The sequence below is a fragment of the Aythya fuligula genome, chromosome 17, assembly GCF_009819795.1.
Source record: "Aythya fuligula isolate bAytFul2 chromosome 17, bAytFul2.pri, whole genome shotgun sequence".
Lineage (NCBI taxonomy): Eukaryota > Metazoa > Chordata > Aves > Anseriformes > Anatidae > Aythya > Aythya fuligula.
Window position 1 is genome coordinate 11,311,691 of NC_045575.1, and position 16,768 is coordinate 11,328,458.

Here is a 16,768-nt window from a genome sequence, read left to right on the forward strand (position 1 = left end):
TTGTGAAGGCGAGCGCTTGGAGCTGAGCTGAACACGTAGGAAACAAGATCCTGGTGGAAAGCGGATCTCTTCTTCCTTGCCTGCTCCTCTGCTCTCCTGCCAGGGCAGCCGTTCTGCCAGAAGTGCACACCCAGCCTGACTTTTAGGAAGGGTGCAGCTTTGTTGAGTGCTTTAACTGCACAGATGCCGTGCTGTCCCCTCACCCCTTTGTGTTCCCTTGCAGGGAGGAAGGAGCCAGGTTCGGGGAGGCTCTGGTGGGAGCACTCTCTCTGGACAGGCTTTTTTGCTGTTTTTTGATCTGTTACAGTGCTCTGGAATCACTTTAACCCCTTCCATGTCTTGCTGGCATGAATTGTGAAGAATTTTTCAAAACTCCAATTTATGGCTGGCTTCTGCGCTCTTGGCATCTGTTGCTGTTCAGAATGAGGCTACTTATAGTTTCTTGCTGGCTGTGCTCACTGGATCTTTAGCATAACCATATCATTATCTCAAACCTTTTCCTTTTTTTTTTTTTTCCTAAGACCTTGACAAACTCAAGACACAGTTATGTGAATTCAAGAGAAGTAGGGATACTAAAGGAGCTGCTGCATAACCATTACTACAGACTCAGATACATTTTCTCATCTTGTACAGCTAACACAAGAAACATGGAGCTTTTGCTTTTCTTTTTAATAAACTTTTGAAGGAGGGCTATTTTCTGTATAGCCTTTCAAGCACTGGGTTTTGCAACTCAGAAATTCCTAACAAGTCTTAAGTATCTTCTAACTCAGTGAAGATGATTGCTTTTGTTCTTGGCTGGAAGGGACCTCTCCAAACCACAACCTCCAGATGTCCCAGGGGCTGTGGTCTGCCTTGAACCTTGGGGAGGGAGAAGAGGGAAAATGAACCCACTTCATGCTTCGAAGAGTAAATACAGAGTTAAAGAGCCTGCATGGACAGCACTCAATTTGGGGGGAAAAGGGAGAATCCAAACAATTTTGTTTAATTACAAAAATCAAAGTAAGCACTATGAAAAGTAAATAGATTTGTTAACTTGTCACTTGCTTGCTCGATCAGGTATTGTAAAAGAATTAAAATGCTGCTGATAACCGTGTTTAATGTTGAGCAGTAAATGTTGAAGAGCAGATAAATGCATGTGTCACTTGTGCCTGAGGAACAAACAATATAAAAGGCTCTTTTCCTAACTGCAGCTCACAGAAACAAGCCTGCAAGTGTGCCAGAAAATTAAACATAAACAGCACAAGTGAGAGCTCAGGGAGGGCTGCTATGGCAGAGTATGAGGAAAGAGGAGGGTCCCCGCTCAGCATCTGTTTCTGTGCCTGACCAGCAGCAGTGTCAATCTCTTGATTCAAGGAGTTACTGGCCTGGTGTTAATAGTAACCGATTTTAGCCATTTCAGTAAATCTGTGTTATCCTAGTTGGTGAACTTCTCTTGAGACAGGTTGTAACGCTTTCCAGTTAATTTTTATTGACATACTTTTGTATGCTTTTCAAAGCAAAACTCCCCAACGCTGCTGGGGGAGGGCAGTTAATGTGAAAGGTGAGATGTGCACTGGGTCGAAAATGGCTGAATTGTGGAATCGCTAGGCAAACTGGTGAAAACCGTAACCCTTGCCCAGGTCACTTATTCATACTCATAACTGCTAGACTCTGCTTCCTCAGGTAAATAAAAAAGAGACTTTTTTACTCCACTGAGTGAGTAAAAGATATTTTTTTGTAGGATTCAAATGTGCATCCTGGAATTAACACATGATTTATTATTATTATTATTATTATTTTTGTCTGAAAAATAAATTCCTTTTCTTATTTACCAAAGGGTACTTTGGGGATATAACATCCCAGAACATGGTTCATTTTTACTGTGTTGCCCTTTGGAGTCAGATACAGTGTACAACATTTGGGGAAGCTATGAGTTTTCTAATAAGTTTTCTTCAGAATATGAATCATGTGTCTCTGTGCTTGGATTTTCCAGTAGTCATGTTTAAAAAAAAAAAAAAAAAAGGAAAAAAAATCCCTAATTATTTTTTTTTATAGTAATATACAAGAACAGGAAGATTGTGCTGTATAATAAATTCATAAAACAGCTTCAGGAAAAGACTGTAGTTACTGGGATACTCATTTTGTCCCCCCTTCAAATCAAAGGAGATAAAAGCACAGCTCTACCCTTGCAAGCTTTGCTTATATCTCTGTGGCTGTTCTGTGATCTGTGGCTCCATGCTTCTCCTGGCCATGATGGTAGGCTCTGCCTGCTGCTGAAGAGGAATGTAAAGGGAATTAAGGCATCCCAGAGCTGTAGACATTTTCTGGTGTAAGCCAAGAGTGGTTTGCTTGTGGCATACGATTCTCAGGAAATACTGAGGGACGAAGAGGAGAAGGAATAAGGGGTTCATTCAGAAAATCTCAAACAGTAAATTATTTCCATTCCAGTGTGTTAGCTGTTTAGCAAGAAGAAAATGTTCATATTTGCCTGAAAAGCAAGATGATGTATCCTACTCTTTAAATTAAAGCAAGGGCAAAGAAACCAATGGATGAACTTCAGCAAAGTTCAGGAGCAAAAGGTATTTTAAAAGTACACATACAAATGCTAACTATTGCTATTGGAACTGATAGAAGAACTTCACAGACAAAACATCCCATAGTTCAGATCTGTATCCAAACCTCTTGCTTGACAGTTTGGCCTGGAAATTTTTCAATGGTTAAATCATAAGATGCTTGACACTTCTCATTCTGGTCCCAGCTGGGAATCTGGAAAGTATAATGCTGAAGCTGAATATTCACTTTGATTCTTGGAAATAGGAATAAATTTAATCTTTTTTTTTTATTATTTCTCCTTCTGAATTGGTTTGCCTGTTGCATATTGTTCGCAGATGGTGACACATATGCCATTCCCATAGTCTTCTATTTTGGTACAGGAGCTGCTAATTGCCCCATTTTGACTCGGGAGTGTATTAAGCTTTGTTAACTCATATCAGGTAGTTGTAATCCTGGCTTATGTTACTGAATTATGGCAAGAGAGTTGGGAGATTTTTAGTGCATCAGGTTCACAGCATAATTACACCTTTTCTGATAACTTTGTGGTTCTTTCAAATCAACATCCCCCAAAAATCACAAAACCACAGGCTGTGAGTGAAAGCTGAGACATTAGTACGGAAAATGGCAGAGCAGCTACCCAATGACCACTTCAGTGTGTGAGCAAGCTACTCCTCTGTCTTTGGAAAGCGGTGGGTGTTGGGGCAGAGCAGATAATGCACAACTAAAGCAAAGATGTTTCCCTGCCATTATTTTCACCTCCGCGGCTGCCCCTGTGATCCCTCGCATTGTTGTACTTCAGAATCCAATGGCAAGACACAGATCTGTATACCAGGTTGAATCCCGTTTCCCTGTCTCCGTAATTAAGATTATATTGTCTCTCAGGATGTTTTCCAAGCAAAGTAATTTTGTTTTCTGTCAACCTGAATTGAATACCTGTGCACCAAACCAAATATTGTAAGATTCCCTTTATATTTTGTCCAAGCTGACAGAGACATTTAAACCTAAGACAATGATGCTATGTTTCATCGTTTAAATAAAAAAGACTGTTAGTATGACAGTCACCATGTATTTTAGTATTTTATTGCTCCCCAGAAGCATTTTTGTTCCTGGTAGGTGCTGTAATAAGATTTTACCTGCAGGAGAATGCCACCAGAAGGCAGCCCTAATGCTGTTAGGCGGTGAGCAGGGACGGTGCAGTTGTTGATGTGCAGACAGGGGAGGCTTGGGATTTGGGCTCGGCTTGTGCTGCTAAAATGGGAAACACTTAATCTAAGCAGGGGGGGCACAGTTGTTTAATAGTTTGAGGAGACTCTGCCTGTGCCTCTACCTTAGTGGCTTTTTGTGGTTTCTGTTGAGAGTGCGTGGGGACAGCTGTGGATCTCCTGCGTACAGCAGCAGCAGAACCGTGCTCTTTTGCTGCACAAGGGCATGGATTTTGCTGCTCAGCCTTTTAATCCACCACAGGCTGATGGGGAGGAGAAAAGAGAAAATAGAGCCTGAATGTTATTTGGTGATCTTTTGGGAGACTCAAGGAAGGGGGAACAGCTCCATACAGAGAAAGAGAAGACATTTCTAATGGAGAGGTGCAGAAAAAGCCTGTTCAGGCATTGCTGCTGCCTGAAGGTCTCCTTCCCAAAACTAGGAAGCAAAATGAAGATGGTGATGTTACAGGGGAAGGGAGAACATAATGAGAACAAGCTAAAGTTTGATGTTTCTTCATTTGGTGAATGCAAGTGGAAGAATGCATTTAGTTTTGTAACATTTCCACTGTGCTGCTGAGCACTGTTTTTTATTACTGATATTGAACCCTTGGTTTTGTTTTGAACTGCACACATCTCTTGCTTTCAGTACAATCCTACACATTTGCTTGCTGGCTTGTGTGTCCCGCTACCCTCTGCTGGAAGGAACGAGGATTTTTCAGCTGTGTCCTTGTGCCCCGAAAGAGCCCCAGCTTGGAGCAGAAACGGGCTGAGAACTGGCTTTGAGAAGCTCAGCTCTGCCCTGCTGCTGCCTGCTGGCATCCGTCCCGCAGAGCCAAGACCGGGTGTATAAAACATTGCTTAGGGTCAGGATGGTGCGGGGCTGGGGGAGGTGGTGCACATGGGGGCTGGGATAGCCGGGTGCTGAGCGAGATGACTTGTCCTGTTCTGCTTTGTTACCTTGGCCCCAGTGGTGAGGTCTGTGGATCGCAGGATTAAGCTGTTGCCGAAACAGGCTGAGTCACTGGTGAGTCCTCTGACGGCCTGGCTGGGCTTGGGAAGGGGTAAAAAGTCCCAAAGCAGGCAGTCACAGGGGGATGTTCTCCCCAGGTGCAAAGTTTCTTTGACAGGCTAAAATGTGAAGGTTGTCTTTCATTCTTATTATCTTCTTAGCTAGAGAAATTGTGATTTTTTTTTCTTCTTAAAATCTTCATATATTAAGGCCTCCTTATACCAACCATGCAAATACTCTTTTTCAGTGTTGAGAATAAAATACATAAATGCCATGCTCACAGTTCAAGTTTCCATAAAAGTCCTTTGGGAGGATATTCCAGAGGGAAATTAGAGATGAGGTTCTAGGAGAGGCTTTTGTTTTATTATTATATGTTTGCTCCCATACTTGACGTAGGAGAATGTTTACCCTGCCTGCCCTATCTTCGGTATCTGTTTGCAGTAGAGATACATCTGTCTCTTTGTTCTGTTCATCTCTTCTGTAAAATACCAAGTCCTTAATCTTTCTGGTCCATGTAGGGAACCTTTCAATACCTGCAGTAATTTTGCTGCATGTGTCTAGAAATCCTCAAACAAGAGCTCAGGCTAGGACTGGCTTCCTTCCCTGTACCAGCAAGCTCTTGTACAGATAAAAGAACTTGCATAGCAGCTCTGAAGCATGTTGTTCAGGCCATGGACAGGTATTGTTTCCAGATTTCAAAGGCAATACATGATCCAGACAAGTCTGCAAGAACCTCTGGTCTTAATTAGTTGTAGATTTCCTGAACAGCTCTCTCAAGTCATGGAAGAAATGTAACTGCTATTACCAGCCTCACAGGATTTTCCTTCCCCTCGTTTGTACAAGACTCTCTGACAGCCCCAGCATTGCAACAAGCAGCTGGCAGGTCTGTCAGGGCTGGCTGGATACGGGGCGAGTTCCCTCCTCGAGCACCTGGAAGGCAGCAGAGATGTCAGACCTCGCCTGCGGCTGGACGGGCCTTTGCATCCTGCCAGCTGAGGCCATGCATCGGCCCTAGCTGGGCTCTCTGGAGTCTGGCATGTGTGTCAGAGGGATAAGGTCCTCTTATAACGTGCTCCCTGCTAGGAATCGCTACCCCAAGCAGTCCCTGCAGCTCTTCTCAGTGCAGAAACAACTCGCCCTATGATGCAGACCAGTAAAAGGTGTCCTGACCCCCAGGCTGTCCGGGATTATGCTCAGACACCTGGGCTGGCTCTGCTGGTGTCCCCTGCTTTTCTTCTTTTCCCCATGTATTGAAAAGCATATTATGGTACCCAATTCTCAGCTAATGCACTGAGGACATGATAAAACAGTCTATAGAGTTCATATTAAACATATCTTGTGCATATTGGCTCATTGTTAATTAAGTGCCACATGCTTTTATCTAATGGGTGCTGTCTTTGAGTTAAATAATTTTCTCCACTAGCTGTAAAGGGATGATGGCTCTTAGGAAATTTAATTGTTTTCTACTGAAGCTCATACGACAAAGGGACATCTAAAAAGTCAAATAAATTTTTCAACAAGGGTAATGTATACTGTATCTTTTCCCTGTGTCACCTCTCCTCTCTTAATATTTCTCTACCTGTTACTCTCTCTCATCATAGCATACTTATAATGAACTACCTCGCTTCCATTACACCACTGTCTCATGAATTCAAACACTAAACGTGTCCTGGACGTGTTCCCCTGGTATGGGACTGGGGTATGCTGTGAGCAAAGTCTGCATAAGACCTCCTCTGCATCTAGCTAGGATCCCCCTAGGTGTGTTGTTTTTAATTAAAAACAACAACAACAACAAAATAATTTATCTTATTGTATAATATTATATAATAAATACAATTTAAAAAAAAAATAATTAAAAACTGACTCTGCAGCCCACTTTACATTTCTGTATCGCTGGTAGATCCATGCATGTTGACAAGGATAAATGCAGTGCGGAAAACCCCAAAGAACAACTCTGAGTCAGGGAGGAGCCACCCTGTGCATTTTTTCCATCAGAGCAACATGGGATCTGACAAGTGCAATTTCATCTATCCTGCAAAAAGTTGTGTTAGTTTGCCGAGAGTTCGGGAAGATCATGAAGGTCACTAGTGGTGTAAGACCCAAATAAACTGTGTTCTTTATTACTCATGGAAATGACGCTGGGTTGGTCTCAGGATGAGGGCCAGTCTCTTTCTAGCACTGCCATAGCAAGTGTGGCGTCACTTTAATTCTGCTGTTTACAAATTAGAAGCACAAGTTTGCATTCCACATAGCGTCTTTGAAAACACTCAGAAAAACTCAGCTTGTGTACCATGTGTGTCCCTTTCAGATATTAGGAAGCATCTTCCAACCTTGCTGGACACCGTGCTGGGCAGCTGGACTGTCGTTACTGCTGGGAACGGTGCACACGGGAGCACAGCCTGCAGGCAGCCACATGTGCTGAGGACTCAGCTGTGTTCTGAGTTACTGGTTCATACAGCATCTTCTGGATGTAATTCTCCAATTTCCCATTTAGCAAGGTTTCTGTGGCTTGATAATTCCCGTATGTGAATTTTGGAACAGGCTGGAAGTCATTCAGCTGTTGCAGTACAGAGATGCTGGTGGCCAGCCATATCCAGACAGAACTGCCCAGGAATGTTACTGGGCAGCAGTCCCTTCTTTTTCTAACCGAGTGGATTTAAAACCGTTTCAGCGTGACAGGACAACCAGTGTATCTCCTGCTGCGGTTATTCTGCAGTGACCTCCCTCCCGTCCTCTTCTGCCGTGACCCAAAGGCCACCCATACACTCAGGTCTCCATTAGCAGCTGGAAAAAGCAGAGCTTGTTTCCAGCTGCTCAGCATGGTACCAATAAAAGGTTGGTGCATGTTTGCAAGCCCCTATTACAGTAATCCTTGCATCTTCCAGCTTGTGTGGTATTTCAGGCTTTGCGAATCTGGGGCTGAGAAAGCAACCCAGGAGTTAAGGGGAGTTGTCTCTGAATCTGTGTGCTTGCTCTGTAACCCATGCTTGGAGTCTGCTCTGATTTGCACATGCACTGGCAATTGGCTCCGTTCCGTGATGTACCAGAGGCTTTATGGCTGCTCAGGGTGATTTTGTTTGCAATGCAATAGATGCTTGAAGTGCCACAAAGACCTACTGTCGCATTTTGAGGTGAGCATTATCCTTCTCTTAATATAAAAGTGCTATTGTGTACTCCAAAATCCAGCCTATATGTCCCCTGGGATCAATGCTCAATGGATAACTTCAATTTGAGGTGTAAATAAAAAGCTGGGCATTTCGAGTGACGCTTGCGCTGTTATAAGTGCATTACTTTACAAGTACATCAAAACAAAAACTCTGCCCTGGGCTTTCACTGTGTCAGTAACTGCTAACCAGCTCCAGGCCTACCTGGAGCTCACCATAATGCAAATTTCAGATCAGTGTGTGAAGAAGGATTTGCTGTTCTGATCTGGTTTTGTGGATCGGCCCCGCCACTGCCTGCCCGAGCCCTGCAGCGATGAGCAGCTGAGTGCAGCTCCCAGCAGAAGCCTGTCGGCTGCACCAGCTGTCTGCTGAGCATGGCTGCAGAGCATGCGTGTTGGATACGGCACAAGGCAGGCCTGACTGCTCACCAGGCACCTGTAAAGTCACATTGGATGTGTAGCTCGTAAGAATATGGCTTACCCAGTGGCTGCAGGGCCGGTCTGTGCCCGTGCAATAGGCCTGGGATGAGCGGATGGCTTCTGAACTTGAGGGTGTTGATGGGCACAGTTATCCCCACGGTCTTCTCACTCAGTTATTGGTATTGTCACTCCTGTTCCATATTTCTCCCACATCAGTTCACATGACAATAGTGTCTTTTCTCGGATATTTGGGGACTGCTTAAAAAGGGAGGAAGGCCACACGCTCCAGAGCTTTCAAGCAGCTTTGTGAAAAGGGGAGAGTATATTTTACTTCAGGGATGACGTATAGCCCAGATAAGACTTTTCACCAAGGACTATTATATCTCAAGTTGACTTTTTAATTGATTTAGCTCTTCTGATCTATACTTTGTCAGACATGAACCACTAGCCTTTGGACTGAGTCCAGGGTGTAATGGAAAGTTCACTGAAACCCCATCAGCTTTCGTTAAACCTGAGTGAATTTCAGCCCAGCACATTTCTTATGAATAATTAAACACAGTTAAGCAGGTGATGGATTTGAACCTCTGGCACTAGTGTTCAGCTATATTTCATAAGGAATGGTCTCATGAAATTCATGGTTTTTTTTATGTTCTTTTTTCTTTTTTTTTTTGGCCCCTTGTGATGGATAACTGCATCTGGCAACCCAGGGTGGATATTTTTGTATCTCCCACTCATTACCAGCATGAGCTGCTCCATGTGGCACTCAGCCTTCATCAGTCTCTGTTTTTCAGTGGTAAATTCTCCAGTATTTACTTCTCTCCCCATTTTTATGTAACGTTTGGAGTTGTTATCCTTTACTTTAATACCACTTTCTATCAGTACAACTGCTGTAGTCACAGTGAGGGTGTAGTGCTATGGCAACAATATATTAGCTGCAGTCTTGCCAATGAGTAAGATGCGATGCAGAAATTAGATGATTTATCAAAATCTCAAGTGGCAGCACTGAGCAAATGACCTGACCATCCTGATATCCTGAGCCTTCTGCTGTTTTCATAGGACCTGACATTCTCTTTCATGTTGGTTATGACACTCGGATCCATCCTCCCCTGACAGGCTCCAGTGATGCCTTTCTAAAGCTACCGATGACTTAGCACCTTGGAAAATATTTTTAGCTGTAGAATAATCTCCCAGCTATCTTTGGCAGTGAACAAAAATGGAAAACGAGCGGATTTTTTTTTCCTCTGTTACTATTCCACAAAGGTACTTTTCTGTCATTTCAGGGTAGGAGAGAGCGCATAAATGGAAAAATCCCTCCCAGAGTGGGCTGTGTGAGGAATGTGTTAGATTTCCCCTGCCAAAGGCTGAGAGCTGTGCCGTTCAGTGCCCTGCGGTGAGGTGGGCTCTGCACGCCTGAGCTCCGGCATTCACCCCGCAGGGTGCTGTCTTGCACCTTCTCTGTCCTACGTACACAGGTAGAGTGGGCCCTAAGGCACTGTACTTGCATCTGATTCTGAATTCTTCTAAAATCTGGGTATCCAGATTAGTCAGTTGATTGCCCTTATGTTTATGGTCCATGTGGTCCAGTGCTGGGTTAAGCACTAGGAGGACTTTTACCTCTCTGTACCCCCGATGTGCCGTCACTGCCAGCCAGACCCGCGGGCCCTTCTGGGGAAGGGCAGCTTGCAGGCAGCCCGGGACGCTTGGTCCAGCTCCCAGGGTTGCTGGATATCAGCAACGTTAGAACATCCTTGGTCAGATGTGGTGATGATTCCTCACACAGAGTGGTGGTCCCTTGCACAGACTTCACAGGATGCAAATCGGTGCGGGGTCGTAGCAGTCAGGGTTTGGCTAGAAGTTCCCGGAGAGGTATCAAACAAGGACAGGCTGCTGCAGAGTTAAGGACACAGTCTGAAAGTTTTCAGTGACATTAGTGCCAGCGCTTAGACAAATTATGTTTGCTTGTTGGCCCCTCTTATCTAATTAGTCTCTACTTCACTGGGCTGCTTCTACTTGAATGCACTGAATCAGCTGGTTGATACTACTCTTGTAACCGCCCTAATGGTGTAAGAAGGTGATTCAAGTTAAGAGGTGCTTTATTTTCCATGTTATAAACCCATGGATTGTGATTTGTCATGGAAATTAATTGTTTGAGCCCAAGGGGAGCCATCTGTTTGAGCCCAAGGGGAAGGATGTGTGGGAATCTCAGATCAATTATTAGGTGCAGTTGAGCAGTCAAGCAGGCAATCCTTGGGGTCTTCTCTGTTCCCCCTGCACAAGCAGATTGTCTCATCTTTCTATTAGAAAGAGAAGTGTTGTAGGCTCCTGCTCCATGTTCTGCTCTTTGTCTCTGGCCTCCGAGCACCCTGCACCCCGAGAGAGCCCCATGTGTGCACGCACCTGCTTGTTGTGTTCTGGGCAGAGCATCCAACGGACCTCATTCACCAGGTACATCACAGGCACGTGGTCACACAGCAGCCCACCAACAGGAGCGGTGTGCCTCACCCCTGCCCTTTTTGGGCTGGGTGCTGGGGGCCTGGTGCTGGGCTCACAGGAGGCAAATGCTGGGGCCAGCAGCCTTGCCCTAGGAAAGGCACTTGGAGATTGGCAAAATCAAAGGCAATCCCTTCTCTGTCGTGGGGTGGGGAAGATGGTCTGTCGGTAGTTTGTGTCTCATTTGGAACCAGGGTGGAGGGGGAAAGCAGATGGCTTTCAGTCGCTCTGCAAGCCAGTGTCAGAGCCAAGACTAGAACACGATTCTTAAAATCCCAGGCTCCATCCTCCGTGTCCTAAAGCTTCTCTAAGCATGTATAAGGTTTTAATGGAAAAAAAAAAAAAAAAAAAAAAAAAAAAAAAAAAAAAAAACTTAATTTGGAGCAGGATTCAAGAAAAATGTCCCATTCAATTACTTAATTATGACTGAACTGTAATTATAAGGCACAAACATGTCTTGCTACAAAGCACCAAGCAAAAAAAGCAGAAAGGATTATTTGTTGTTTAATTTAGCGGAGGAAGGCAGTTGATGATGCATAAGTCAGTCTGACACCTAGCAAGTTTTGTGATCCTATTTGTTAATCTTTTTAACTTTCCATTTTATTAGGATAGGGTTTCAAAAGCAAATAGGATAAATGAGATTAAATCTGCCACCCTGAATTACTCTCCTCTGAGTTACGAGCAGAATTACTCTGTGTCAAAGAAGTATAATTATGAGGAAAATGCTGCCTGTGTAATTGTGTGCTTCGTTCAGAAGAATTTGAGATCCATAATTATCTCTAGCATGCCATGGTGGCGTGTGCTGGCTCTTAATTTCTGCAGTAAACAAAACCATTGAATGTTCCTCTCCTGGGTAGTTGCTGAAGTAGCTTGGCTGGTACCCACAGCGGTTGCAGTATTATCCCTCAGGTCTCCTGGTTCATGTGAGGGATCTAAATTAACTTGAAAGAGAGCACCAATCATGCAGTTACTTTTAGAAAAGAAATGCTAGCACAGTTACCTTGAACTTAAATGTTGATCATGCAGTGAGGTACAGCAGCCATGGGGTGCGGTGTGTTTTCTGAGCTGTAGGTAAGGCAGGTCTGGCTGCTTCTGCAGAAAGCAAGTCACAGCACATCTGGCGCTGTGTCCCACTGCTCAGCTTCTCCATGGGTATTGTCTTTGACCTCTGCAATGGAAATGATTCTGCAGGGGCTCCTGCAACACAAAGGGTGCGGCTTTCTCAGACAAAATTAAGCTGTGATAGAAAGGTCCTGGGTTAGGACTTGGTGGTTTTGCTCCTGGATGTCGGTGCACATCAGAAGTGTTGGAGTTTAGTTTTTCTCTCAGAAAGATCTGGCACAGGTGTACACTGCTCTCAGCTCTACTAAATTTAGCCCTATAAAATTTGTGATAGACTTCATGCTGTGTGAGTCCACGGTGAGAGGAGTTGATGACACAAAGACCACAGTCTCTTGAAATTTTGGGTTCCCCAAGCAAAGAAAGTTTTGAATCAATGTGTTGTTTGTCTGGATTCATAACACCTTCTGTTAGGAGAAGCATCTGAAAAGTTCAGCCAGATTTGTCCTCAGAGATGAGTGGTGCTGGAAGCAGATCTCCTGGAGTTCCTGGAAATAAACAGAGTAAACAGAATCTCACTGTAGGGCCTGCTCAGACATTTCTGCAGCTTCCTCTTCAAAGCAGAGAGTGCAGAGGGTCAGAAGCCAGATTTCTGCAGGATGGGTTGGTAATAAAACAACCTGCCAGACTCGGATTAGAATTTCTGTTGCTTTGCCTAAAATTCCATGTGCTTTAAGGGAGAGGGATAAGGAGGGAGGACGCGTCACGGTTTGTGGATCCTAGTAGCAATTTTATTTTCTTTTTCAGACCCTTTTCCAGTTATGAGTCAGGACTTGATCTCAGATGTTTTTATTGGTCAGTCTAGTTTACAAATGAGGCCTCTTTTATCCCCTCTAAAATTTTATGTAATATCTGATGTTGCATAAAGATTCCGAGAAATAAAAATGGAAGGATGGTGAACAGACCTTCTGGCTAATATGTACAATGACTCAGTCTATCCTTCATTCCAACTTCCATGAAGTATTTTCAGATACACTATTTACCCATTAAATGAGCTGTTTAGTTTAGCTTATGGCTAAAGTTTTTCCTACTATTTGATGTATTTGTTGGGAACATGACAAAGTAAATCACGAATGAGAACATTAACAAATGCTTACATTAATCATCTGAGACAGTTTCTCTCATGTAGTCTTGCTTGGAGTAAGGAGTTATCTGTAAGAAAGGGTTATCTGTAAGAAAGAGTTTCCTGTCCCTTCGTTTGCCAACTTACTCGACTTTACTGACAAGGAAATCTCTCCTCCATGCTTGACAGGCAGTGGGTAACTTCATAATCTTTCTCTGTGTAGGCAATTTCTTCATGGGAAGAAATGAAGTCAGTCATGCCCATGCTGAATCTAATTTTACTATAATTTAAAGGGAGGAGCCTTTCCCTGGGTAGAATTTATTCTATAACTGCTTATTTCAGGATTTCTTTTCCTTTCCTCCGAAGGAGCTGGCAGGAACCATTGTTAGAGACGGGCCCACAGCTTGCTTGGCATGGTCACCACAGCATATTTTATGGCAAGAAAGGAACCACTTTTCCTTAGCTCTCAGTCACCATCAGCTGCTTCAAGGAAAACTGAGCACTGCAGCGAGTTGGTGTCACCTTGCTGAAGGCTGAAATTCCACCTCCTGGGGACAGGAAAGGTTGCAGGGCAAGTCACAGAGCCCAGCTGTCTCCAGCAGGGTCTGTCTGAGCTAGTCCATCACCTTGCTCTGCCACAAGGCTCTCTCCAGTACCCAAGCTCCATGAGCATCTGGATGAGATCCCAAATGCAAAAGAAACAGAGATTCTGCCCTCCTCCACAGAGCTCTCAGTCCTTTCCTGTTCTCTTAGTAAGTGTTCATTTCCAGGCCCTTTCCCTGCTTGCCCCTTTAAAGGCCAGTCCCAAGAAACCCCATGCTTCTGCTCCCTCTCTGTGGGCTGTAGCAGAGCATCCATACTGAAGAGGGAAGGCTTAATTTTTCCTTCTCCCCTGATCAGCCTCAAGGTTTGGCCCCAGCCACAGACATGTCTTGGCTCTGCAGTTCATTCACTTGGGGTAGGATTTTTCCATCTTTTACTCGCTCCAGTCCAGACTGAATGAAACACACACCAGTGAAGGTCCTTTTAAAAGCAGTTTGCAGCAATGCAATGCTAAAAGCCTAGCTGCAAAGAGGAGGAGAGCGCAAAACAATCTCTTCCTGCCTGCTCACAAAGAAATGGGAGGAGAAAATGTGGTGCCCTTTTAATGCTGGCCACAAGAGTGTGTTTAGTGGCGTCTCTTCAAGGTCAGCAACACCATTCTCAGCTGTTGAAAACAGCACATCGGTAGCACAAACAGTGCCAATTAGATTTGGGAAAAGGTTGGGTGTTTGTTGTTGGTTTCTTTTTTCTTTATCTCCGCAGCCTGGCAGACAACCAGATGCAACTGTACATGTAATTCAGGCAAAATGTGATCCCGAATATGTGGGCTGCTGTTTGATTTATGCTAATGGCAGCAAGGTGTTGCCGTGGAATGGCGTCTGCACAGCAGCAAAGTGGGGTCCCTGGCTGTCAGGGCAGGAGGAAATCTAAAGAGCTGCTCAGTCAGGGGGCTTACTTTTGTCAGAGAGATTCTTTGTCCCATATTTTTCCTTATTTATATCTGCAAGATTAATAAGATTAATTGGATTTTCCCCTCAGCAACCCTGTAGCACCAAACCTCTTTATGCAGAACAGAGAAGTAAAATTGGTCTAGTGTTTAGAGATAAGCTTTGGAGAGGCTGTAAATGGCTAGTGAATAAACACTGTTTTTCAGTGGGTAAAGTTGCCTGTAGGATAAGCTTTCTTCTGTCTTGGTCCTGCCTTCCTCTGCTGGTGGGAAGTGTTCTTTGCAGCTAGATCAGTTGTCCTATAACAACAGGCCTTTCTATATTGTCTTTCCTGAGTCTCCTAGTTTTTCTCCTTTACTTTCTGTCCCTCTCAGGTACATACGCTGGGTGTGCACCAAGCATTTCCAGTGTTTCTGAAAGGTGCTCACATGGCAGATGCCATCCACTTTCTTTTTGGCCTTCTTAGATTCTGCTGACACCTGCAGAGCCCATGCTCGGTCTGACCAAGCCTTCTGCTGGGGAGAGGTTTTGAAGTGTTGGTTGTGAGCATTATTTAAAGTTGAAAACCACTTGGGAAGATGCTAGGGGAAGCGAGTGTGCTTCCCTTTGTACCCGCTGGGGAGATCAATGGTTTAAGAATCCTATTCTGCTTTATGCCAGTGAGGACTGAAAATAACACCAACTGTAACAAGGCTATATACACAATAAAGAGCAATGCAACAATAGGATGCAGCTTTTACGCAGAGAAGCAAAGTGCCAGCTTGCAAATAAAGCAATAGGGTTGCAAAGCCCTACAAGCCACGTGAGCAATTGTTGCTTTCTGTACTATGGAATAAAGTGTCTTTAGAAAGGGTGGCTGCAGCGTACTTTACATCACTGAAACTGGCTCTATTGAAATTTCTGTTGTTAAACTGCAAATTCAGCCTTGCTGAATGGCTGGTGGGGAGATGATGAGACTGCTTTTCTCTGTGATGATGGTGAATGGGAAGAAACTACTTGATACAGCCAAAAGAGCCCTTACCTATAATTTTTCTCCTCCACAGGTGCCCCTGGCTGACAAAAGCCATCTCACCAGCCATCCCAGTGTACAATGGGCTCGTGTTCTTGTTTGTACTGGCAAACTTCAGCATGGCAACTTTCATGGACCCTGGAGTTTTTCCACGAGGTAAGAGAAAATGGGACTGGTGGGTGGTCCTCTTTTTTTTTTTTTTTTTTCTTTCCTCTGGTAATCTTTCTTGTTTATGTATTTTCTTATTTTTTACACTGAGCTGGCAGTAGAGTTGGGATGGTAGTGAAGTGCTGGATACCCTCATCTGAGCTGGGAGGTGTCAGTTGTCCTTGCACTTGCTCAGGCTGGCAGTTGAGGGCACAGGGCTGCATAGCATGGTTCTCCTTTGAGTATCTCTCCTGACTGATGTGATTGCAATTGCCATCCCCTGTGTCATGCTGGCACATTGGATTTAAGTTACTGTCTTCACAATAGGAAGTTGAGCATGGTGGAAGGGAGAGGCTGAGCTTTCTGAAACAGCTTCATCAAAGCAGACCTTCCTTCCACAAAGCCTTAAAATAAATGCATAGGCATTGAATGCTAAAATAGATAATGATTAAGGCTTGCCTTAGAGCATCTAAAATGTATACGTTTAGAAAGATATGCCTGCTTAAATTAGTACTGATGCACAACTGATTAAATAGGATAAAGATCACTCAGCTCGTATAATAGGAACCACAGTGGAGCTACCTCTTTTAACACATCCTAATGAGAGAATTATCACCTCATTTTATCTGTCTTCCAATAATTATTCACATGCAGTTTGCAGCAGAGACTGCTCTAGGCAGTCTTGCTAAGCCAGTGGATCTCTGCTCTCTTCAAGCTGTTCTTACCCACCTCTACTGAGTGAATTCAATACCTATTTTGAATTGCTATTGCACCTGACAAGAACAAGATACCTGTCCTGCTGGCTTCTCTGAATAGTGGCTGCCAGGTTTCTCCAGGTAGCAGGGTCTAATGATGAGCATCTCTCTGTCATTCCTTTCAGCTGCAGCTTTTGAACCCCTGATCAACTGTTGCAGCACTACAGTTAAAGGAATAATTACGTGTGAAGGCAATATTCAGTCATTTGTGTGGGATTACGTGATGCAGTGTTTAGCTGCATAAAGTTACATATAGGTGATAGAGAGATTTTCAAAAGAGCTGAAACATCGAGCTTTTACTGAGATTTCCAAAAGAGCTGAAGCACATAGAGCTTTTACCTAATGTCCTGCACTCTTCCATTCCTCCAT

General features: G+C 44.1%; 1 protein-coding gene across 1 annotated transcript in view; it reads left to right on the forward strand.

Annotated features, from left to right (window-relative positions):
- ZDHHC8 (zinc finger DHHC-type palmitoyltransferase 8) overlaps positions 1-16,768 on the forward strand; it is a 112,046-nt gene that overhangs the window by 70,747 nt on the left and 24,531 nt on the right. Inside the window, exon 2 of the mRNA XM_032198721.1 lies at positions 15,532-15,653. Within this exon, the coding sequence (XP_032054612.1) occupies positions 15,532-15,653 (122 nt within the window). The remainder of the gene's footprint in view (positions 1-15,531; positions 15,654-16,768) is intronic.